The sequence below is a fragment of the Castor canadensis genome, chromosome 8 (assembly GCF_047511655.1).
Source record: "Castor canadensis chromosome 8, mCasCan1.hap1v2, whole genome shotgun sequence".
Classification (NCBI taxonomy): Eukaryota; Metazoa; Chordata; class Mammalia; order Rodentia; family Castoridae; genus Castor; species Castor canadensis.
Window position 1 is genome coordinate 89,853,521 of NC_133393.1, and position 23,865 is coordinate 89,877,385.

Consider the following 23,865-nt stretch of genomic DNA (forward strand, 5'->3'; position numbering starts at 1 on the left):
TGTGGGGGTGGAATTAATGTATCTTGTTCCTTTTGGTTTTTGTTTTTTTTTTGAGACACAGTCTTACTGTATTGCCTAGGCTGACTTCAAACTCCTGTGCTTAAGCAGTCTCTTGCTTCATCCTCTCTAGTAGCTGGGACTACAGGCATTACCACACATCTGACTGTTCCTTTCTTACACCTTCTTATAATTTTATCCAGCCCATCCTCCTTTTCCCCATGTCTCTTGATATTGCCCTACCTTTTCAGCTTTTCTTTTCTTTTTTCTTTTCTCTCTTTCTCTCTCTCCCCTTATGGGGGGCAGTACCTAGGGCCTCACACTTGCTAGGCAAGCACTCTTACCACTTGAGCCACTTCACCAGCCCCCCTTTTCAGCTTTCAATCTTTTCCATTTGGTTCTTGACCCCTACTCTAGGTGAGAAGTTCTATCATTGTAAAATATATTTTCTTTTAAAGTTCTCTACCAGGTACTTAAGTCAACACATATTTTGCTTATTAAATTAATCCCAAGCCAAAAATTGTCACCATCGGAAATACTTGGATTGAAACTTAAACTTCTGGGAAAAAAAACCAAAAACAAAACAATAACAACAAAAAGCCTCCCTACTTCACAAGTCACCATAAGAATCATCTCTTAAAACTTACAACCTAGCCATGTGCCAGGGATTTACACCTGTAATCCTAGCTACTCAGGAGGCAGAGATCAAAAGGATCACAGTTTGAAGCCAGCCCAGGCAAATAGTTCGAGAGACCCTATCTTGAAAATGCACAATTCGAAAAAGGGGTGGTGGAGTGGCTCTATTAGTAGAGCTTCTGCCTAGCAAGCAGTGAGGTCCCAAGTTCAAACCCCAGTACAGCCAACAACAACAGAAAAAAACTTAACGATCTATGAAGTTGATTAAGGAACAATAGAGCAAGAAAGAGCAAATAATTCAGTAGAAAGGAAACCTAACAACTTGTGTTTTGGGAATTAAGAACCAGAGTCAAGCCGGGCGCTGGTGGCTCACACCGGTAATCCTGACTACTCAGGAGGCAGAGACAGGAGAGTCTTGGTTTGAAGCCACCCCAGGCAAATAATTTTTGAGACCCTATCTTGAAAAACTCTTCACAAAAAAAGGGTTGATGGAATGGCCCAAGGTATAGGTCCTGAGTTCAAACCCCAGTACCCCCCCACCCCAAAAAAACAAACCAGAGTCACAAAGTCAGCTCAAGATTTATCTTATGATTCTAAAAGAAGCCTTTTTTTAAAAAACAAAAGTTTGGGGCCAGGTGTGGTGATGCACACCTGTATGTAATCCCAACACTTAGGAGGGAGACTTGGCAACATATGATATCCTGTCTCAAAAAAGAAATGTATGAACAAGTAAATAAAAAAGTTTGAATTAGTTTTGGGTGTTTGGGTAATTGCTGTTAATATTTTCTGGAATTTGTTTATTTATTTATTTATTTATTTTGGTGGACTTGTGTTTAAATTCAGGCTTCAAGCTTGCAAAGCAGGGTGCTCTACTTGAGCCACAGCTCCAGTTCTACTTTGTGGTTCTTTAATTTCTGTTCCAGAATGAGTTATAAATAATTGTGTTTCAACTTTCAGAGGCTCTGGAGATCCTGGCAAAAAGAAACAGCACATTTGCCACATCCAAGGCTGTGGCAAAGTATATGGCAAGACCTCACATCTACGGGCACATTTGCGCTGGCATACAGGAGAGAGGCCATTCATGTGTACCTGGTCATACTGTGGGAAACGCTTCACACGTTCAGATGAGCTTCAGAGACACAAACGCACACACACAGGTAATCAAGAGCCTAAGAAAAAGAGAAATAGTAATAGACCAGAATGGAAAGATACAGTATGCCTATGAAATAACTAAAATTTCTGAGCAACTTATGTGTGAAACCAAATATGAGTCAAATGGAATTGAAGCTAATTTGAAAATTTTTAAGGATCTAGGCTTCAAGTGAGATTTTGCAGGAGAGACGCCAGTCCTGTTACTCTTTCTTAGTCTTTTTTTTTTTTTTTTTTTTTTTTTGGTAGTACTGGAGTTTGAACTCAGGGCCCACACCTTGAGGCACTCCACCATCCATTTTTGTGGTGGGTTTTTTCAAGATAGGGTATTGAGGCACAAACTATTTGCCTGGGCTGCCTTTGAACCGTGATCCTCCTGATCTCTGCCTCCTGAGTAGCTAGGATTATAGAAGAAAGCCACAGGCACCTGGCTCTTTTCTAGTCTTTGTCATGCCTACTTTTCAACTTTCAACTTTTTTTTTTTTTTTTTTTTTTTTCAGATAGGTTCTCTGCTTTTTTCGCCTGGGCCCCCCTCAGACCATGATTCTTCTATCCTCCCATAGGCATGTGCCACCCCACCTGGCTTATTTGTTAAGGTGGGGTCTTGCTGACTTTTTGCCCTTCAATTGAAGTCCTCCCAATCTCTACCTCCCAAGTAGGTGGGATTACAGGTGTGAGCTATAGCTCTCTGCTCTTGTCCTGCCTATTTTTCTGCTAAGTTCTGCCTTGCTTACTAAATATTTCCCAACTTTCATTTGCTTTTCTTCTCTCAAAAAGGAAAAGATACTTGCCTGATTACTCTTACTGCCTTCTAAGACCAGCCTTATATTTTGTAGTTTAAAGGTGATGAATTTGACCAAATACTCCCAGTTTTGACGTGGCCATTTCTTACCTTCTTTCTCTTCCTTTACTTAGGTGAGAAGAAATTTGCCTGCCCTGAGTGTCCTAAGCGCTTCATGAGGAGTGATCACCTGTCAAAGCATATCAAGACCCACCAGAATAAGAAGGGAGGCCCAGGTGTAGCCCTGAGTGTGGGCACTTTGCCCCTGGACAGTGGGGCAGGTTCAGAAGGCAGCGGCTCTGCCACCCCTTCAGCCCTTATTACCACCAATATGGTAGCCATGGAGGCCATCTGTCCAGAGGGTATTGCCCGTCTTGCCAACAGTGGTATCAACGTTATGCAGGTGGCAGATCTGCAGTCTATTAATATCAGTGGCAATGGCTTCTGAGATTAGGCAACTGGGGCCAGAGACACATGGGCCAATACCCATCAACCCCGGGATGCAAGGTAGCATGGGTCCAAGAGACATGTGGGAGAGAGCCATGAGGCATTAAAATGCGTGGTGGTGGGAAGAATTGGGGAAGGGATACAAGAGAAGAGATGGGGTTCTGGTACCCACCTATATCATCAGTGCCTCTTTGAAGGTGGGAAACATTAGTGAAAATTCTGTTGGTGCCACCCTTTGAGCATTTGTTTGATCCCAGTTTCTTCTTACACTTCTTACCCCAGCCTCCTCCCCTTCCTGCGTTTCCCCTTCTCAGCTCTCCCATGATGGATTCCCCCCCTTTTCCTAAAGCCATCATGCCTTGATAAATATATATGATCATTGAAATACTTTTTAACAAAACAGATTCTATATTATATATATATATATATATATATATATAAAGATATATAAAAATGCATTCACAGGGGTTGGCTGGGAGGAGGAAGAAGACCATTCTGTGACCAAAATACCTTGGTCATTTTTTTTTTTTTTTTAATATTGCCTTATTTCCCTATGGCTGAGCCTTGTTGTGACACATCAAGCTTTTCTATAGATGTTGTCTTGGCTTTCCACCAGAGTAAGCATTCATATGCTCTGCTTTTAGTTTATATATACATACATAATGTGTTTTCTTTCTTAATTTTGTCTTTTTATTTGGGATCAGCTTCTTGCACTCCTTTCCTGACTCAACCTTTTCTGTCTCCCCTCCTCTCACCGATCACTTCATGTTTTGGTTTTGATAGTGATCATTGAATTAGGCACTTTTGTCAACCTTCAATTAAAGACTTTAGTCCCAGCAGCAGAAACCTTGAAGCCCAGTCTAATGCTTGAGGGTAGCTGAGGAGGGAGTGTTCAAAATACTACTGACGCAGGCACCTTCTTTGTGCTGGAGAGTCAAACATCTCCCTTCATTAACTGCTCTAAGATCAGGAATCAGAAGTCTTTCTGTGGAACTGTATAAGAGACTCTTTGAAGGGAATAATCTGAGACTGGTTTGTATAAACTGTCAAGAAAATGGTCAAATAATAGACAGGAGCTTGCAGTAGGAAAAAGATGTGCTCAGAAGAGGAAGTGACACATAGTACTTGGGTTCAGGAATTAGTAGAACATTTGGATTTTGTCTTCCAAGGTAGCTCTAAGCTTTGACATATGGGCTTTTGAGTTCACATTTTGAAAGTAAGTACACTTCCTCTTTTGAACATCTCTGGTAGTTTCTTTCCCATTATGTTAAGGAGTATCAGCCAATGAATCTGTTCCGGGTTTCCATTATGCAGAACTCAAGAGCATGTGCCAGTGACAAGACAGTGGTTCTTACGATTCTTTTCCCTTAACTCTTCCTTGAATGTACTTGGGTGGTTTCTAAAGGAAAAGGAAGCACACAATCATGGGAATGATAGCCCAGAACAAAAAGAAATCTTGTCTTACCACTGTGGTTTATAGGAGAAATTGGGAGAAATCATCCTGCTTTTTGATGGCCTGATTCCAGAAGAGACTGATTCAAAAATTATAGCGGCAGGGAACTCTGTGCACTTGGCACGGATATTTAAACGCAACCAGAATTGTCCTCAAGGACCAGCCATTAATGCATTGTCTCTCTTGACCTGGTATCTTGTCAGAGAGCTTTTCACTGTGAGCAAGTATGGAAATGGCTGTGTGTATGTGTGTAATCTGCTAGGTTGGGGACAGGTTTTCTGTTAGCCAATATTAAAAAAGACCTGCAATAAAAAAGATTACCCTGATCTGATAGAAAAAGTGAAGTATTTGTGTATGAGTGAGTGTATGAATGTCTGTTTGTGCCTGTATATTATCTACATACAGATGAGAAATTATATTTGAAATTGTTGGAAAATAAATCAAATTCAGATCAAAATGCCTTTCAGGCCATTACCTAGAAATCTAACTGAAAACCTGGGTATGTTCCTGAGGTCATTTCTCTGCTTATGCTAAATCAGCTAAAATTATGAATGGGGTATATTCTCTTGCACTTTTAAAGAAGAAACTATTTTTGTGTTTGAAAATGAAACCAACATCCAGATCTATAGCAGAGCTCTTGTTCTTAAGTCTTTTTTATCTTGCCTATAAGTAGATGACACTGTGATTTTACTATAAATTTTATATAAAATCCATCCAAATTAGGTTTTGGGTAAATTTGTGTTGTTGTTAACCTGAAATATAATAGCTGTTAATACTCTAAACAATAGTTCATTCCATTTGATCCTTTCTCTGTAGACTTAATACTGTTATCAACACTTGGGAACTATTGCAAGAAACTTCCTCAGATACATTCTAGTAATGCTGAAGTAAAAGTCATTCATACCTAGCAACCATCACATCCTTTATTCCCACTCAAAGCCTTTCGTTGCCCTGAAAGGCAGAACTCATACCCTATTAATTATGTTAGCAATCATGTACTTTGGCATCTTTTGGAAGAAGGGGGCAGGATAACTCAATTGAAGTGTGCAGTATTTGGCTAGAGCATTTCAAAGAATAGAATCTTCTCCACTATGAAATTATTAGATGTTTAACTAAATGATGTTGAGGACTGTAAGCTTTTAGATAAAATTATTTGATGGTGTTTCTCTCTTGGGTGAAAAGCTACTGGTTTACCCTCTACACCCCTTTCATTAATATTGCCATAAGTTAATTAATATCCTATTCTTTTCCATTTGTCCTATTACCTTCTCATCAAGGAAGCTTCAGATCCGGTATCTTGTTTGGCCCTAAAATGGAAGCGGCTTCTGCTTCAGTCTCCAAGCTGCAGTGAGCCATTCTATCTTTTCCACAGGAAGTTAAGAGATTACATTCCTTGAGTCAGGAGATCATCACTGAAAATACTCTTTCCCTGAACTTTTGGCTAGCAGAAATTAATGTATCTGACATGCATATTGACTCTGAAAATTTTTTCATAAGTTTTAAAATTTTTTAATGACCAAACTTTGCAGGGTAGGGGATGCAGACAAATAGTAATACTAAAGCACTCATTCCTTGTCCTTTCATGTTGCCCATTCACATTCATCTGCTTATTTAACTTTCACTTTTTACCCAGAGAAGTTGATAACTCACACCATCTTCCTTTCAGGGAACTTCTAGCTGGCAATATGTGGGTGCTATATAAAATGCAATTTAATGGATATTTCTCAGTTTGGTTTCCGAATAAATAGAACCTTTGATCCCAAAAAGTATAGACTAAAGTATGGGGTAAAGATTATGATTGGGGGAGGGTTGGAGACAAAAGCTGTAAATTACTATGGCTGATTTATTTCTACTATATACATATATATATATATATTTTTTGCTTTTGTATATTCCTATGTAGGAAACTAAGCATTGTATTTTTTTAACAAATCTGAGAAAGCACTATGAACTGCAGGTGTTTGACTTTCAGAATATATTTTGTATTGTTAATATCTTCACATGATGTGAATACTGGAAGCTGCAGGTCTTTGCTAGGACGCAATAAATTTATATACTTTTTAAGGGGTTCTTTTAGGGGGTACTAATCAGGTCCCTCTCATGCTTCGGGGGAGCCCTGGTGCTACATGATTAAAATTTTCATTCACTTGTAAGTACCCTGATGTCCTTTGGACCTTGGGATCAGATCAGAAGAGTTTTGAGATCAGGAACCAAGGAAATGAGGATAGTCTAGCTGCCTCAAGTAAGGGTCCCTTTGCTTAGCTCTCCTTCCCCCTTGACAAAAGCTGGGTAGCCTCTTGGGTTGGGAGGAGAAATATAAAATCTCAGAGTTTCATCTTCCTTTAGAAGAGAGGTGGTAACTTATGTACAAGGATGAACGGTGGCAGCAGTAGCTTTGGGGAAAGAGGAAGATATGGCACTTCTCCAACCCCGGAAAACATTGCTTTTGAAAACTGCTGATAAAATATGGGCAGCTTATTACTTTTGTTTGTGAGATTGTGTTCTCTCTGATGCTTCTCTTGGCTCTATTCCGAGGGTTACAAACCTCTTCTAGGAGGATGAGCAGACCAGCTCTGAGAATGACCTGTTTTTTTTCTTTGTCTGCCTTCCCTAAGCACCCCCTCACCCCAGGAAGCAGCCTTAAGCTTAAAATTCCTACTCCCTCTTCCAGACTTGGCTCACTTGCCTTAGATTGAAGACTGGGAAAGGAAAAGAAGGGGAGTCCCAGCTTCATTCCTACCCTAGGTCTTTGACTTTCAAAGGACTGGAAAAGAGGCCAGGCACTGGTGGCTCACACCTGTAATCTTAGCTACTCAGTTGGCAGAGATCAGGAGGATTGGGGTTCAAAGCCAGCCCATGCAAATAATTCACGAGACCCTATCTCAAAAAAAAAAAAAAAATCATCACAAAAAAAGGGCTGGTAGAGTGGCTCAAGGTGTAGGCCCTGAGTTCAAGCCTTAGTACTGCAAAAAAAAAGATTTCTCTACAATATTCATTTGAGAGAAGGGTATTTTTTCACATTTGCCCCTTGTTACTCAAATAGCCCAGCATTCCTTGTCTTGGCTAAGGGAGTAGAGGGACAGTGATCTGCCCTCCACTCCCTGAGTCCCAGTTTACTATCAGAAAAAAGGTATGACAAATGGGATTAGGCTGGAGCTGTAAGTATTGAGGACTTTTGATACCTCCCCTGGATTGTGCGCTTTCCCATTCTTGCCTTCAGGAATCACATTGTGCCTTCTCCACAGGGCCAAGGGCCCCATTTACCCAGCTTTTCCAGTAACTAACTCCTCTTGAACAATGTGGATAAGAGCAGCTCTTCATATTTCTGATCATCCTTTTTCTCTCAGTGACATCCCATAGTCCTTACCTAGAGTCTAGTACACAAAGGCTTTGGGGGAGAATATGCTGAGATTGACCCAAGGAGATCCATTCTACACACACCAATGGCAGCTGCCCCAGGACCTCCTCCCTCTGCCCAAGTCTGTCATCCTGGTGCGAGGGGTTGGTGCTCCAATCTGGTGCCTAAAACAAGTTTATTTCACTTTCTTAATACTGGCAATAACCAGTCTCCATACCACTGTTGCCTTTTAAACCTCTTAAATGATCTCGTGCTGTGTTTGTTGTTGGTTCCAATCCAATTATCACCAGGGCTGTGTGGGTAAATACTTTTAAATGCTCTCTCATCTTGCTCTTTTCCCCTCTCACTCCTGTGTGTATGATGCTAATCTCTTGTCTTTAAGTTTCCTCCTGCACCTTTTGTAGCTTCCTTTCTTGTCTCTTTCCCTACTTTTTGTTTCTGGATATTTTGGGGCTCTTTTTTCCCCCCTTCTTTATTTTTGCCTTTTTGTACAAAGATTAGTTTCAATGTAGTCTGTAGCTCCTTTGTAAACCAATTAAAAAAAGTTTTTTAATAAAAAAGACATGTCTCTGGTGTATTGAGAGGGTTGGGAGTGGGGAGTATATGGTTATAACTTCATATTCTGAACCCCACAAAGGTTTCCACCTACACAGTGTTGTGCTTTCATACATGTTAATCAGTGCAGTTACACATACACTTTAATCCCAGGTAAAGTTTCATGATCAAGTAAGTGTGCCATGACTTCATAGAAATGTGGAGGACCAAGGGCCAGGGGTGTACTTCAATGGTAGATAACTTGCCTAGCAAGTGTGAGGCCCTGAATTCGGTCCCCAGTACCCTCAAAAGAAGAAAAAAGGTTGGAGAGGACCAAGAAGAAGATAGGCAGTCCCAATCTTTTTGTGTGTGTGTGTGACAGTGTCTAGCTATGTAACCCAGGGTGGCCTTGAACTCATGATCCTTCTGCCTCATGCTGAATATTGAATTTGTGATGTGCTACCAAGCTTAGCCCTAACCATTTTTTAAATTAGCTTTTAATTTTGGAATAGTTAATGGTGGAGTGGCTCAAATGGTAAGAGTGCCTGCCCAGCAAGCATGAGGACCTGAGTTCAAAGCCTAGCACCTCCAAAAAACCCCACAATTTTGGAATAATTTTCTTTTTCGGGGGGAGATGATAATTTTAGATTTACAGAAAAACTGCAAAGAGATTACAGAGTTTCCATAAAACCTGTACCAGTTTCCTCCATTCTAAGCACATTACCATGGTACATTGCAAAAAAGAAGCTGACATTGGTATGTGACATTAGCTAACTTCAGACTGTAGATTTCACAGTTTTCCCATTGTCACCTTTCTGTTTCAGGATCCATTCCAGGTGCTACATTTGCATTTACTAGTCTTCCCATTCTTCTCTGACAGTTCCTCAGCATTTTTTAAATTTTACTTTTTTTTTAATTTTGAGGTTCTGGGACTTGAACTCAGAGCCTTCACTTTGAGCCACTCCACCAGCCTTGTTTTTGTGAAGGGTTTTTGGAGATAGGGTCTCATGAAACTATTTGCCCTGGCTGGCTTCAAAATCTGATTTCTGCCTCCTGAGTAGCTAGGATTACAGGCATGAGCCACCAGCACCTGGCCTCAGCATTGTTTTATTATGACTTGAACAGTCTCAGAAAATTGGCCAGATAACCTATAGAATATCAACCCAATCTGGATTTGTCTGATGTTTTGCTCATTGTTAGTCTTAGCATATGGGATTTTTGAAAGAATACCACAGAGGTGAAGTACTCTTGACATTCTATCAAGAGCTATGTGATAAGCACATAATACTACCCGTGATAATATTTGCCACTTGATTTAGTGTTAGCCAGGTTTCTCCACTAGGAAGTTACTTTTTTTCTCCTTACTCTTTGGAAGTAAATCAGTAATATCCCAACATCAGTGAAGTTGATGGGAATTAAACCACCCACTAGAACTGGTAGTATCTACATTTATTATTTGGAGTTCTTTAAGGAATTTTTAGCTCCATTTTCTTAGTCATTTATATTAGTATAAATTCATGTATATTTATTTTATACTTTGTTATAATGTAATTTTACATTATTGCTTAAATTGTCCCAGCTTTGGCCATTGGGAGGTCTTTCAGGTTGGCTTTGATATTTAATATCCTGTGTTTTGAGCACTTTTTTGCTTTTTGGTAGACAAGGTGCTTTAGACACGTCTTTATCTGCTCTAGCACTAGGAACAGCTATTTTCTCTAAGGAACCTTGGTTCCTTTTATTGGAGAACAGTATTTAGAAACCAAGATCTAGCTGAATGCCAGTGGCTCACATCTGTAATCCTCGATACTCGGAAGGCAGAGATAAGGAGGATCACGATTTGAGGCCAGCCCTGGCAAATAGTTCATGAGACCCTATCTCTATAATACTCAACACAAAAAAGGGCTGGTGGCGAGGCTCTGAATTCAAACCCCAGTATCACCAAAAAAAAGAAAAAAGAAAAAAAACAAGATCTAGCCACAACATATTTTACATTTAGTGAATACCAGACTATATCTAACATTAAATCTGGACTATGGTCCTTCTAAATAAAGGTTATTCCCCAATTTCCCATCAGGTTATGGTTTTACTTCCTTTCCTATCCAAGAAATCTTAGGTCAGTTGTTTATACTATGCTGACAAGCATTCTCAATTATTTTGCTTATCTGAATTTTGTCTGCTTTATCAATACTCAGCCATTTAGTTTCCTCATACAGCAATTGGCAATATAACATTTCAATAGTTGACTTTTCCCTAGCCTGCTGGGGTGCTGGGGAATGAACTCAGGGCCTTGTGTGTGCCAGGTAAGTGCACTCTACCGCTGAGCTACATCCCCAGCCCCTCAATACTTGATGTTGGGAGTTCACTTGCCTGTTTTGGGGTGCATGTTCATTTTGTGTTCTTAGTTTTTACACCCTAAAATGACAATAGTAGTATTGTTATCTCTTCACTTAGTAAACATTTATTGAACCTTTACTCTGTACAGGTACTACAGTTGAGGATGAAAAGTTAAATAAGACAGGCCCTGCCACCAAGGACTTCATAGTTTGGCAAATAAAGACACTACTAATTGCTAGCTTCCCAATCTTAACCTCATTTTCAGCAGATGATTTGTCTCTTAGTTCATGAAGAAGATAGAAGCATACATTTCTTCAAACTCTTCATTACAGACATATTTCCACCAACTTAGGCCCTCCCTCTCTTCCTCAGAGAGAAATACAATTTTTCCTTTGCAAGGCCAACCCTATCACTGGTGCTCCCACCTGCATTTATTTTACTTTTTTTCTTCGTTTCTATGTTATGTTCTCCTTTTATCTTCAGTCTTTCCTTTGGTTCCCTTTTGTTAACCTATTATAAGCATTATCCAGTCAACCCTTCTTCCCCATTCTGAAAACCCCCTGCTTCCTTTTCAAGGTACTGATCTAATTCTTTTCCAAAGTTAGTGAAAGCAGTTTGCACTCATTTTTCTCTTTCTTTATTCACTCCTCAGGCCACTTTGTTCAGCACCCATCATTTCTTATTAATATCAGTGACCTAGGTGCACCAGCATCTAGTTGCTAGTCATTAGATCTCTGTGACAATGTGCTACTGTTTGTTGACTGGACTTTTTTTTTTTTTTTTTTTTTTTTTGGTACTGGAGTTTGAACTCCACTTGTGAGGCAGGCACTCTCCAGCCACACCTCCAGTCCTGACTGTTGCACCATAAAGCTTTCTTTCCATAGAGTCTGACACTGATATTCTCTTGGTTCTCCTTCAGGCTTTCTGACAATTTTTTTTTTAGTTTTCATAGTCACGTCTTCCTCTGTCCTTTAAAAGTTCTTCTGTCTTATGTCCTTTTCCATATTCTAACTTTCTCTCCCTTAAGCAAGTCTCATCCACTGTGGCTATATACATGTTGGTGACTCCCAAATCTTGAGCTCTAACTTGATGGACAATTTTATCTTAATGTCCTATAGAGAAACTCAACATGTTAGATGGAAATAATCTTTTATATCCATCTCCTTTTAACAATATTGCCTAGCTCTTGATCACTTATGCTTGCATTAGAATCATTTTTAGTTCTCCCTTTCACCTGCCAACATTCATTTGATTACCAGTCCTATTACTATTACTTACACAATGAATCTCAAATTTTTCTTACTTATTTATTTATTTAGAGCCAGGGACTCGCCATGGAGCCCAGGCTAACTAACCTGGAACTCAGAATCATCCTTCCTCAACCTCCTGAGTGCTGGGATTACAGGAACGTGCCAGAACATAAATCTATTTTCCTGCCCATGCAGGAAATGGGATTAAAGACTCTTTATTTTTTTTGGCTATACTGGGGTTTGAATTCAGGGCTTCACACTTGCTAGACAGTTGCTCTGCCACTTGAGCCACTCTGCCAGCCCTCCTTACCTTATTTAGCCCAGGCTAGTCCCCAAATCCTGGACTCAAGTGATCCTCCTATCTCAGCCTCCTAAGTAGCTGGAACTATACCCAACTTCATCTTAGTTGTTTTATTTTTGGCAGTACTGGAGGTTGAACTCAGGGCCTCATGCTTCCTAGGCAGGCTGTCTTACCTCCAGTCCTTTTTGTTTTGGTTATTTTTGAGATAGGGTCTTGTTTTATATCCAGGCTGACCTCTATCTACTGCAATCCTCCAGTTTGTATTTTCTGGTGTATTTAGGATGATAAGTTCATGCCACCACTATGGCTCACCATTTTTTAGAGGGAGTCTCATGAATTTTCTTGCCCGGGCTAGCCTTGAACCATGAGCCTCCTGATCTCTGCCTCTTAAGTAGCTAGGATTACAGGCTTGAAACACCACGCCTGGCCTATCTTTGTTTTTTCTACTGCCCCAGTACTATTTACTTTGATTACTACTTAGGGTTTTGTTTTTTGTTTTGGCGGTGGGGGGGGGAGGGGGCGGGGTTTGTACTAGGGCTTGAACTCGGCCTAGAGCCACTCCACCAGTCCTTTCTTTGTGATGGGTTTTTTTGAGATAGGATCTCTGAACTATTTGCCTGGGCTAGCTTTGAACCTCAAACCTCAATCCTCCTGATCTCTGCCTCCTGAGTAGCTAGGATTACAGATGTGGAATATGCTCCCCGCCTGTCTTCCATGGTGGTGATTTTCTGCTTCATATTTCATACTGCTGTTTTCTTCTCACTTCTTCCACCCTAACACATATGCTTTGTTTATATCTCTGTGCCTTTACTCTTTCTATTTCCTTTGCTTGGAGCAACCACTTTCCTCTTAAAATCATGTTTACATATGGAGATGGTTTAAATATCCCTTTCTCTGAAACCCTCTTTCCCATTCTTCTGCCCTCATCTTTTATGTCTTAGGCATAATTGCTTAGTCTTTCTGCTTGTATAGTTCTTGCTCATATTCCTCTTATGACACATAATTTCCTGGTTGCTTATTTGTGTATATTATGCCTGCCTTTCTAGAGAATAAGTTCCTGGAGGACAGGAGTCATTTCTGTCATTGAAGGCCCAGCACCTAATGAAATACCTTTTCTTCACTGGTACTTTTTCTTCACAGATACTTGCTGAATTGAATGAATAAACAACTCACTTTAGTTCTGTAATCATTAGGATCAAAGGTAAATTACTGAGTCACTGCTGACTTAAATCAGAGGACCCTACTGAAAGTCATTATGTATGTGGAATCCAAGAAGCTTTTGCTCTTATGCTGTAATCCTTCAGGATCTTCCTAATCCCTCAACTCTCAGATTATTACCCTTTTTATCTGTAAATCAACTCTAAAATCTAACTGCAGATGTAGTGCCCGTCAACCTGGCTGAATTGGTTCTTTGAAAGGAGTAGTTACCCAAACCTTTTGCTGAGGAGATTGCCTTTTTGCCACAGCCTTCCCCAGTTCCCAGTCTGGAGACAATAGTTTCCTGAGACATTCCAGACAGAAGAAGCTTTTTGATCTTCAACTGTCCTGTGTCTCCCCCTCATCCTCCCCATCCCTATAATTTATCTGATCTGGGAGCTAGTGATGGAAGGTATTTGAAGGAAACCCAACATTCCACCTCATTGGCAAGGCCACACAGACTCCCAGAAGGGCCCAAGGAAGGACTGGAAGCTGTCTCTAGCCTTGATCATTCTTCCAGCTGCTGCTTCAGAACTATTGGAGCTTTAATTCTCACTTGCTTTCGTGTAGGCTCCTCTGGAGAAAGACCCCAGTATCTAAGCTGGTACTCAGGTCCTCATCTCTGATTTAAGGCAAATCAATTCTGAGAAAGGACTTCTAGGCAGGAGGACAGAAAGATAGGAAAACAGAGAACCAGTTCCTTCTAACTCTAATTTTCGTGGAAGCCAGCTACTCACAGGTGCAGAAATGATTACCTATGAGTGGCATCTTATGCTGAGAGAGTCTGGTAGAGTTGGGCTCCAGTTTAATAATCCATACATCTTCTTTTATCTCCACGTTCACATTCCCTTTACACACTCTATGCCCTCCTTTCACATTTTATAGTCTTGCAGTTTAATACATACAGGCGTACTATGTGTATTAGTCATCAGAGAAGTCCTTTCTACATTCTTGCCACAGACCAGACTTTCTCCTATGTCTGCTGACCTCTGGTGGTGATAGTTTGAGTGGTACTCTTCCTTTCTAGTTAGTGGCCTACTGGCAAATAATGCTGCATATTTTCTCAACAATCCTAATTGAAATAGTGCAATTATTGTACGCAATGGAAATATTTTTTTCATTGCTGAATTTTGCATTTTTCAGACAGCATTGTATGAGACAAAGATTAATGTTTGGGCTTTGTAGTCAGACTTACCTAGGTTCAAATCCCAGCTCTAGTATTTCCTAGCAGAGTGACCTTGAGCAATTTACCTAAGCTGAATTTTCTTACCTGTAAAATGGACATAACAATAAATATCTTTGGGCTAGAGGCATGTCTCGAGCAGTAGAGTGCCTACCTAGCACATATGCAGTCTGCTGAGTTCAAATCCCAGTACTGCTCCCCGCCACCCCCCCAAAAAATTATTAGAAAAAATAATAAGTATCTCAGTGGGAAAGTTAGATGGCTGTGTCCTTTCATATAGTAGATGCTCAATAAAAAGTTTTCTCCTCAATAATAGTGGTTTGCTCCCTGTGTAAGTCAATGTGGTTTTTTTGTTGCTGTTTTTGGTTTTTTTTGTGGTACTGAAGCTGGGAATTTAACCCAGGGCTAGGTACATGCTAGGTAAGTGCTCTATCAAGCTACATCCCCAGCTGTTTTTTTTGTTGTTTTGTTTTTTTTCATTATTGTAAAATGCATACAGCAAAATTTACAAGGCTAGGGGGCAAGGTTCAAATGGAAGGCAGCTGTGCTCACCGCTATACCACTAGTGCCCACCCGAAAAGTTCACATGGTAGAGCACCTGCCTAGCAAGCTTAAGGTCCTGAGTTTTAAAAAATTACCATTGTAACCATTTTCAATGTGACTATTTTTTTAAACTTTCTGATTCTTAAGTTTGGAAAATGAAATAAATTCTAGTATAGGATATGATGCCTCCCTCTACCCAGGGAGCTACAAATCTGAGCCATGAAGGGATATTAGTGGGCTGAGAGTGTGACACAAGTGGTAGAGTCCTTGTCTAGCAAGTGCAAGGCCCTGAATTCAAACCCCAGTCCTGCACCCCGTTTTCACCCCCACAAAAAATAAATAAGGGATGTTGGGCAGTGCTGAGTGACTCTAAACATTAGACCTCACTTTGGTTTAGAGCCTGAAAAAGGCTGACAGTTTCCAGCACTTTCTTCTAAGGTCAACAAAGGGCAGAAATTTGAAATGAGGTATCACAGGGTTCTCAGCTGGGCCTCCAAGGTCCTCTCCTCCTGCTCTTCAGACAAAAGAGGAGGTGGAGGTGGCTGAAGAGAGGAGGATATGAGATTTGCTTTCTGCTCCTCCCTTTCTTTCCCTGTTTTCCTCACACACACCATCTCCCCCACAGCAGCCTTCTCCCCCACAGAGACGAGACTGGGATAGGACAGAGTGGGCGGAGTTGGGGACTGAGGGTTTGGAAGCCCTGCCAGCTGTGCTGGTTTTTGCTGTCCTCCTGCTGGCATCCTTCAGCAGGATGCTGGGGACATTTGGTCTTTGGGCATTGCTTCCTACAGCTGTGCAAGGTAAGTGTGTACAGAAAGGGCAGGTCTTTCTACCCACCCAGTGAGGGAAAGGGACATTGGAAGCAGCAGCCACCCTTTGGAAGAGGTAAGTAGGCTGGATGAACGAGGGTGAAGAGCAGGGCCATGTGTACCCATGGTGCGGGTCAAGTCCCAGCCTTTTCCTGGCCTGGTTTCCTCCTGTACCTCTGCTGTACTAACCTTGGGATATGAAAACCATGTTTTGTCCATCCCTTTGGCTAATGTTTTGTCCTTGCATTCAATTAATTTTTAATCTTCCCCTTTTTCCACCCTGGGCCTCAGCACCCCCAAACAGGCGGACCTGTGTGTTCTTTGAAGCCCCTGGAGTGCAGGGAAGCGCAAAGATGCTAGGAGAGCTGCTAGATGCAGGACCAGGGCCCCCCAGGGGTATCCGATGCCTCTACAGTCACTGCTGCTTTGGGATCTGGAACCTGACCCAAGGTCATACACAGGTGGAGATGCAAGGTGAATGGCAAAGTATATGGCAGGTGATAGATAGCTAAGGGTAGAAGACAGGCACATCCTGAGGTGCGGGTGGAAGGGATGCCTTTGATGAACGGATTTATCTGTAGGACTGGTGGAATGGCTCAAGTGGTAGAGCACCTGCCTAGCAAGTGTGAGGTCCTGTGTTCAAATCCAGTATTGCCAAAGAAAAAGAAGAGATTTATCCTTTGTGCCCAAATCCCGTTGTGCTCTCTGCTTCCTCTTTTCTCCTTTCTCCTTAATCCCTTCCCATCAGGATGCCAAGACAGTGATGAGCCAGGATGTGAGTCCCTCCATTGTGATCCAAGCCCCCGAGTCCACCCCAGCCCTGGCTCCACTCTTTTCACCTGCTCCTGCAGCACTGACTTCTGCAATGCCAATTACAGCCATCTGCCTCCTCCAGGGAACTTGGGGGCCAGCCCCCAGGGTCCCCAGGCCACCCCAGGTAGCTGTCCTCTTGGGAGTATTGGAGTATGGTGGGGTCTGGGCCCTAGGTTAGGATGAGAGGTAAAACCAGGGCCAGTCCTCACCCTGCCCCCGCCCCAAGCTTCCCTTGCCTGGCCTTGGAAAGTTGGTTGCCTTGGTGACCAGGAGATAAGAATGGGGGTGGGTTGAAAAGCAAGCTCTCTGAGGCGGGGAGAGGTTCAGAGAGCAATTTGGGGGCAGTTGCTCATAAGCCTGCATTCTTGCCTTGATGTCCAGGTGAGTCCATCTGGATGGCACTGGTGCTGCTGGGGCTGTTTCTCCTGCTGCTGCTGGGCAGCATCATCTTGGGTACTAATTTCCCCATCCCTCCCTTGTGACACCAAGACACTGCCCCAAAACTTACCCTTCTGTAGGCTCTCCTGACCCCATGGTCCTGAGATCTCTATAGCCTCTCATTATTTTGCACAAAGCTCTTTCCCACAAAACCCCTTTCCCTGTTCCCATGCCTGTGTATCCTGACCCTTGGCTCTTCTCTGCCCCAGCCCTGCTACAGCGAAAAACCTACAGAGTGCAAGGTGGATCAGAGCCAGAGCCAGAGCCAGACTCAAGGAGAGACTGGAGTGAGGAGCTTCCGGAGCTGCCAGAGCTGTGTTTCTCCCAGGTGTCCCAGGAAGGGAGGAAGGGAGGGAGGGAGGGAGGGAAGGGCTACTCTGGACAGTCCTGGAGGTTCTGCCCAGGAGAAAGCCTGGCCCTGGTGGTAGCTCAGAGACTGGCACCTAGCACAGTGTCCCCACCAGGTAATCCAGGAAGGAGGTCACGCAATGGTGTGGGCTGGGAGGTTCCAAGGCGAGCTGGTAGCCATCAAGGCCTTCCCCTCAAGGGCTGTAGCCCAGTTCCAAGCTGAGAGAGCGGTGTACCAGCTACCAGGTCTACAGCACGATCACATTGTGCGCTTTATTACTGCTGGCCAGGGGGGGCCTGGCCCCCTGTTCTCTGGGCCGCTGCTGGTACTGGAACTATACCCCAAGGTGAGGACCGAGGAATGTATGTATGCATATATGCGCTCTACCTGTACGTGTACATTATGCGTGTGTGCATGGAGGTGGGAGGGCTGCATGGCAGTGGGGAGGAGCCCTATTCACACTCATACTTCTGCTTTAGAGTTTCACTTAAAATGATTTTTATTATTTTTTCTTTCTTTTTCCTGCAGTGCTGGGAATCAAACTCAGAGCCTCACAAATGTTAGGCAAACAATATACCACTGAGATATACCCCCAGCCCTGTTTTATTCTTTTTTTTTTTTTTTATTACACAAACAATACATATTACCCTTTTTTTTTGAAATGGGTCTTACTAATGTTGCCCCGGCTGACTCTGAATTCCTAGGCTTAAGTGATCCTCCTTCTGCAACCTCCCAACTACCTGAGACTGTAGGTGTATGCCACCCACCTGTCTCATTAATTTATTTTTATTTTTATTTATTTCTTTTGAGATAGGGTTTCATTGTGTCACCCAGGCTGGCCTCAAACTCACAATCCTCCTGCCTAAGGCTCTGGAGTGCTGGGATTACAGACGTTATGTTTGGGTTTTGTGTTAGTTTTTTTGTTGGGGGAGTAGAGCTTGAACTAAGGGCCTCCCATTTATAGGCAAGCACTCCACCATGTTAATTTTTTGATTAACATGGTAGACATGGGATTTGAACTCAGGGCTTCATGCTTTCAAAGCAGGCCCTCTACTGCTTGAGCCACACCTCCATTCCTCATTTTGAGAGCTTGAATTCTAGAAAGTCCCCTCTTTGATCGCATTCCTCCTGGCCCTGCTTTTTAAAAAAAAAAAAAATCACTTTTTGTTTAAATTTCTCTGATTCCCCCAGTCAGGGTTAGTCATTCTTCTTTTTCTTCTCATTGTGTTTAGATGTTATTGTGATCTCTACCTGTCCCAATACCTCTTTGGCATCTGGGCACAGTTGTTGGCACAGAATGGCACTCAATAATGTGGATTTCTTTGAAAATTGCTTTGGTTTTTTTTGTTTGTTTTGGTGGTACTGGGAATTGAACATAGGGCTTCTCATATGCTAGGCAAGCACTCTATCACTTGAGCCATGCCTCTACCTCCATAATAGATATGTTTTGTTGGCATGGCAGAATGGCTAAAGTGGAAGAGTACCTGCTTAGCAAGCATGAGACTCTGAGTTCAAACCCCAGTACTTCCCCCCCACAAAAAAAAATTATCATAAATACTGTTTGTTGAATGGGGGACTCTATTGCTCCTTTTCTTCCTATTCCTACTTTCTCTCTACTGGTTGCTCTTCTGTCCACCACCTCTAGCCATCCATGTCTACACAGGCCTGACCCTTCAGACTTTGCTCTGTCTCCTCTGTCTCCTCTGCCTTGGTCCAGGTCCTCTTAGTTGGCATAAGTGGTGACTCTTGAGTCAGATGGCTTGGATAGAAGTTCCACTTCACTCTCACCAACTAACCTCAAACAAGCTTACTCAGCTTCCTCAAAACTGGGGTGATCAGGATACCCCCCTCCTAGGGTCATCATGAGGCGTGTAGGAGACCCTGTGCTCGGGCCTGGCCACAGCACAGTTGACTTAAAGCTTTTATCTTGTTTTTTGGTTTGTTTGTTTGTGACAGTGTCTCACTATGTAGCTTAGGCTGACCTGGAACTCTCTATGTAACCCAGGTTGGTCATGAGCTTCTGCAATCTTCCTGTCTCAGCCTCTTGGGTGCTGGGATTACAGGTATATCCCCCTGCACCCAGGTTTTGGTTTAGCCTTTTTTTTTTTTTTTTTTTTTTGGTGGTACTGGTTTTTTTGGGAGTTTGAACTCCGGTCCTCAAACTTTCTAGGCAGACACTCTTACTGCTTGAGCCCTTTTTTGTGATGGATTTTTTTCAAAATAGAGTCTTTCTTGCAAACTATTTGCCAGGGGCTGGCTTCAAACCATGATCCTCCTGATCTTTGCCTCCTGAGTAACTAGGATTACAGGTATAGCATCTGCATCTGGCTTATTTTATTTTTTATGAGACCAAGTTTCACTATATACAACAGGCTGGCTTCAAACTTGCTATGCAGCCCACAATGCCTTGGAACCCCCACTATCCTTCTGCTTCAGCTTCCCTAGTGCTGTGATTATAGGTATATACCACCATGTTAGAGTTGCTATTTTTTCTAGCACTCTGATGCACATTTTCACTCCTTATTGTCTGTAGTCTTGGCCTGGGTCTATCAGGGTGTCTGCCTGTTGGGGTGGTGCAGTGTAGGGGTGGGAGTGAGTCTGTCAATTGATCTCTGTTTTCTGGGATGATCAGTTGCCTCTAGCTTTGTATGTTCCCCTCTTCTCTCTGCTTTTCTCCAGGGTTCCCTGTGCCACTACTTGACCCAGCACACTAGTGACTGGAGAAGTTCCCTGCGGATGGCACTGTCCCTGGCCCAGGGGTTGGCATTTCTCCATGAGGAACGCTGGCAGAACGGTAAGTGAGCTGACTGCAGGGAGCCACAGGAAACAGGAACTACATTGCCATGTGTCTGATTCTCCCTTAGATTTAAGAGGAAGTATTGGGTTAAAAGAGCGAGAGAGAGACAGAAGATCTGTGTCCTGTCAACCTTATATTTCCCCACAGGTCAATATAAACCAGGCATTGCTCACCGAGATCTAAGTAGCCAGAATGTGTTCATTCGGGAAGACAGGTCATGTGCCATTGGAGACCTAGGCCTTGCTTTGGTACTCCCTGGGCTCACTCAGCCCTCTACCTGGGCCCCTAGTCAACCCCAAGGCCCAGCTGCCATCATGGAGGTGAGTATTCTGGATAAGGATGAGGATCAGGATGATGGTGGTGCTGCTGATGGTGATGTGACCATTGTTGTAGCAACAGTGCAGCCATGCCTATAGTGGCTGAGGTATTACTGAATCTGTAGTTGAGGGGATGTTGCATGAACTAGGTCTGCAAGAAGGGTTGACACAGAGATAATTTTTGGTCTTCCACACCTTGCTCTCCAGGCTGGCACCCAGAGGTACATGGCTCCAGAGCTCTTGGACAAGACTCTAGATCTACAAGACTGGGGCACAGCCCTCCGGCGAGCAGATGTTTACTCTCTGGCTCTGCTCCTATGGGAGATCCTGAGCCGCTGCCCAGATTTGAGGCCTGGTAAAGTTCCCATACCTGGTTCCCTACCTGCTCATTCTAAGCTCATCTACTTCCTGACCTGGTTCCAGAGAGTGGTGACCTTTCTTCCTGCTTCTCTACATGGGAGGCACTTCCAGTGTAAGCTGACACCCAGCCCTATACCTTCCCCCAGACAGCAGACCACCACCCTTCCAACTGGCCTATGAGGCAGAACTGGGCAGCACTCCTAGAACCTGTGAGCTCTGGACTTTGGCAGTAGAGGAGAGGAGGCGCCCCTACATCCCATCCACCTGGAGCTGTATTGCCACAGTAAGAGACCACAGGCTGGCTGCCTGGGGACCTGGAGTATGAGACTTGGACATAGGCTTCAATGACTTCTCTGCCAGGGCCAGTCCATCTACTCCTGTCTCCTCTCTTCTCTTACCACTCCCTAGTTCATGTTTATGTAACTGTAAAGCTGCACCCTTCTGCCTACCTGAGACACACACCTTCCTGCTGAGACTTGCCTAGCCCCTCTCTCCCCTCCATCATCAGGCAGCCTTGTACCTCAGTCTTCTCTAGGAAGCCCTCTGACTTTGTTCCTACTTGAGCTCTGCCCCTAAAATGCTGCCTCTTCTGGACCCTAAAATTCAAGCCAGTGACCCCTCATTCTGTCCCATGTCTATATTTCTGATTGACTCAATAAAAGCCAGTTTTAGGTATAATGGATTAGAGTAGCTGCTTCACAGTGAAAATTTAGGGATCTATATAAATGATTTCCTAATGAGATGCTCCCTTTCCTGTTGTTCTGAAATTTCTACTGTACAAATAGAATTACATAATGGAAGGGTTAGGTAATAGAAGGCAAGCTGTTGTCTGCAGACAACTTGGTTGCCTGAGAGAAAAGAGAGTAACTTTCTAAGGGCTGGCAAAGTGGCTCAAGTGGTAGAACATCTGCCTAGCAAACATATGGCCCTTAGTTCAAACCCTAGTATTGCCAAAAAAACAAAACAAAGTTAAAGAGTGTAACTTTCCATTAGTATGTCAAGTTGTCATGCTCCTCAGAGGAAAAGGTAGAACTATAGAAGGCAACCAAGAACCTGTCTCATAGGGAACACACCTCAGAGGGCTAGACTTCAGTGAGGAAGGAGGAGAGGGAAAGTCCAGGAAGGATCAGAAGTGGAGTGTTGAAAACAAGATGGAACTGATGGGGCTGGGATATAGCTTAGTGGTAGAGCATGTGTTTAACATAGATGAGACCTTGGGTTTGATCCCCAGCACTGCAAAAAGGAAAAGGAAAAGAAAAAGAAAATGGCAGTAGTGGACATTGAAGATGGCTTTCAATCCTGGGGTTCACTCCAGTCCCTGGAGTTAAACTTGCCTCCTGGTTATTCTTTCCAGGACCCCAGTGGGCTGAGGGAGCTCCTAGAGGACTGTTGGGATGCAGACCCAGAAGCACGGCTGACTGCTGAGTGTGTACAGCAGCGCCTGGCAGCCCTGGCCCACCCACAGGAGGCCTACCTTTATCCAGAGGACTATCCACACAGCTGTCTACCTCTCTTCTCAGAAGACTATCCCTCAACACCTGCTGCTGACATTCTCCCCTGTAGGAGCGGCCTTAGCTGAGTGCCTGCCACGTCAGTGTTCAGCAAGGCCCTAGCTCCAGTTCTCATTTGTAAATGAGCAATTTATGTGGAATCTATGTACATGTAAACAAAAATGTAGTTATCATATGTAGTTATCATATATTTGTTTGGTCTGCCTGTCATTGCCTTTCCCACTTGCTGAATCATTCAATTCTTCTGTGGACATCCAGTCCATGGTGGATCTGACTAATGAAAAGGGATAGGCACGCACAGGAAAGAAAATAAAGTTAGCTTTCCTGACTCTCTTCCTTGGGCCTTCTTCCCTTCCTGTGACTCTGAGCCCTCCCTCTCATTTATCTTTTTTTCCACCAGCATTTATTTATGTGTTTTTTGTTCATTTGGTGAGACTGGGGTATGAACTCAGGGCTTCCTACTTGCAAAGCAGGCACTCTACTAATTGAACTATATTTCCAGTTCATTTTGCTGTGGTTATTTTGGAGATGGGGTCTTGGGAACTGTTTACCTGGGCTAGCCTCACACTGTGATCCTCCTGATCTCAGCCTCCCAAGTAGCAGGGATTAGGTGTAAGCCACTGGTGCCCTGCAACATTTATTTATATATATATATTTTTTTCTTTTATTCATATATGCATACAATGTTTGGGTCATTTCTCCCCACTTCCCCCTATTTATATTTTTTAAAATATTTATTTATCTTTTTTTTTTTTGTGGTACTGGGGTTTGAACCCAGTTCCTACACCTTGAACCATTCCACCAGTGTAAGGGTATGTCCTTTGAGCCCTTCTGGGAAGTTCTACTTTTTGGATACCTACTCTAATCCCAATCTAGGCTAAACGCCACTCCCTGGATAATGTTTTGTTGCTGTTTTTTGTTTTTTGTGAGACTGGCAGGTACTCTACTGCTTGAGTTATGCCTCCAGTCCATTTTGCCTTGGTTAATTTGGAGATTTGGTCCCACAAACTATTTGTCCAGGCTGACCTCGAACTGTGGTCCTCCCAAGTAGGTAGGATTACAGGCATAATCAACCAGTGCCAGCCTGGATGATCTTTTTTTTAGAGAGAGGGTCTCAAGGTATAGCCCAGGCTAACCTTGAACTTGAGATTCTCCTGTGCTGTGATTGTAGTCATGGACCTTGACGCTAGGCTGCTGTTGCTGCTTTCTTCTTTTTGCAGTGTTTGGAGTTGAACCCAGGGCCTCACACATGCTAGGGAAGTGCCCTAAGACTAAGCCACGTTCCCAACTTTCTGAATAATCTTTTTA

The 23,865-nt window shown here is 43.0% G+C and overlaps 2 protein-coding genes across 3 annotated transcripts in view; both read left to right on the plus strand.

The window, feature by feature from the left end:
• Positions 1-7,401, plus strand: part of Sp1 (Sp1 transcription factor) — a 30,260-nt gene extending 22,859 nt beyond the window's left edge. For both annotated transcript variants that reach the window (XM_074083487.1, XM_020160263.2), the window contains exons 5-6: positions 1,591-1,790; positions 2,698-7,401. In XM_074083487.1, the coding sequence (XP_073939588.1) occupies positions 1,591-1,790; positions 2,698-3,011 (514 nt within the window). In that variant the 3' untranslated portion in view covers positions 3,012-7,401. The remainder of the gene's footprint in view (positions 1-1,590; positions 1,791-2,697) is intronic.
• Positions 7,402-15,366: 7,965 nt separating this feature from the next.
• Amhr2 (anti-Mullerian hormone receptor type 2) lies at positions 15,367-22,678 on the plus strand. Its single transcript, XM_074084853.1, is given in 12 exon segments — positions 15,367-15,963; positions 16,264-16,446; positions 16,721-16,909; positions 17,167-17,238; positions 17,433-17,551; positions 17,688-17,918; positions 20,252-20,366; positions 20,517-20,689; positions 20,894-21,041; positions 21,193-21,329; positions 22,401-22,607; positions 22,610-22,678. Coding segments are annotated over 12 exon segments (1,692 nt in total). The 5' UTR covers positions 15,367-15,914.
• Positions 22,679-23,865: the final 1,187 nt, after the last annotated feature.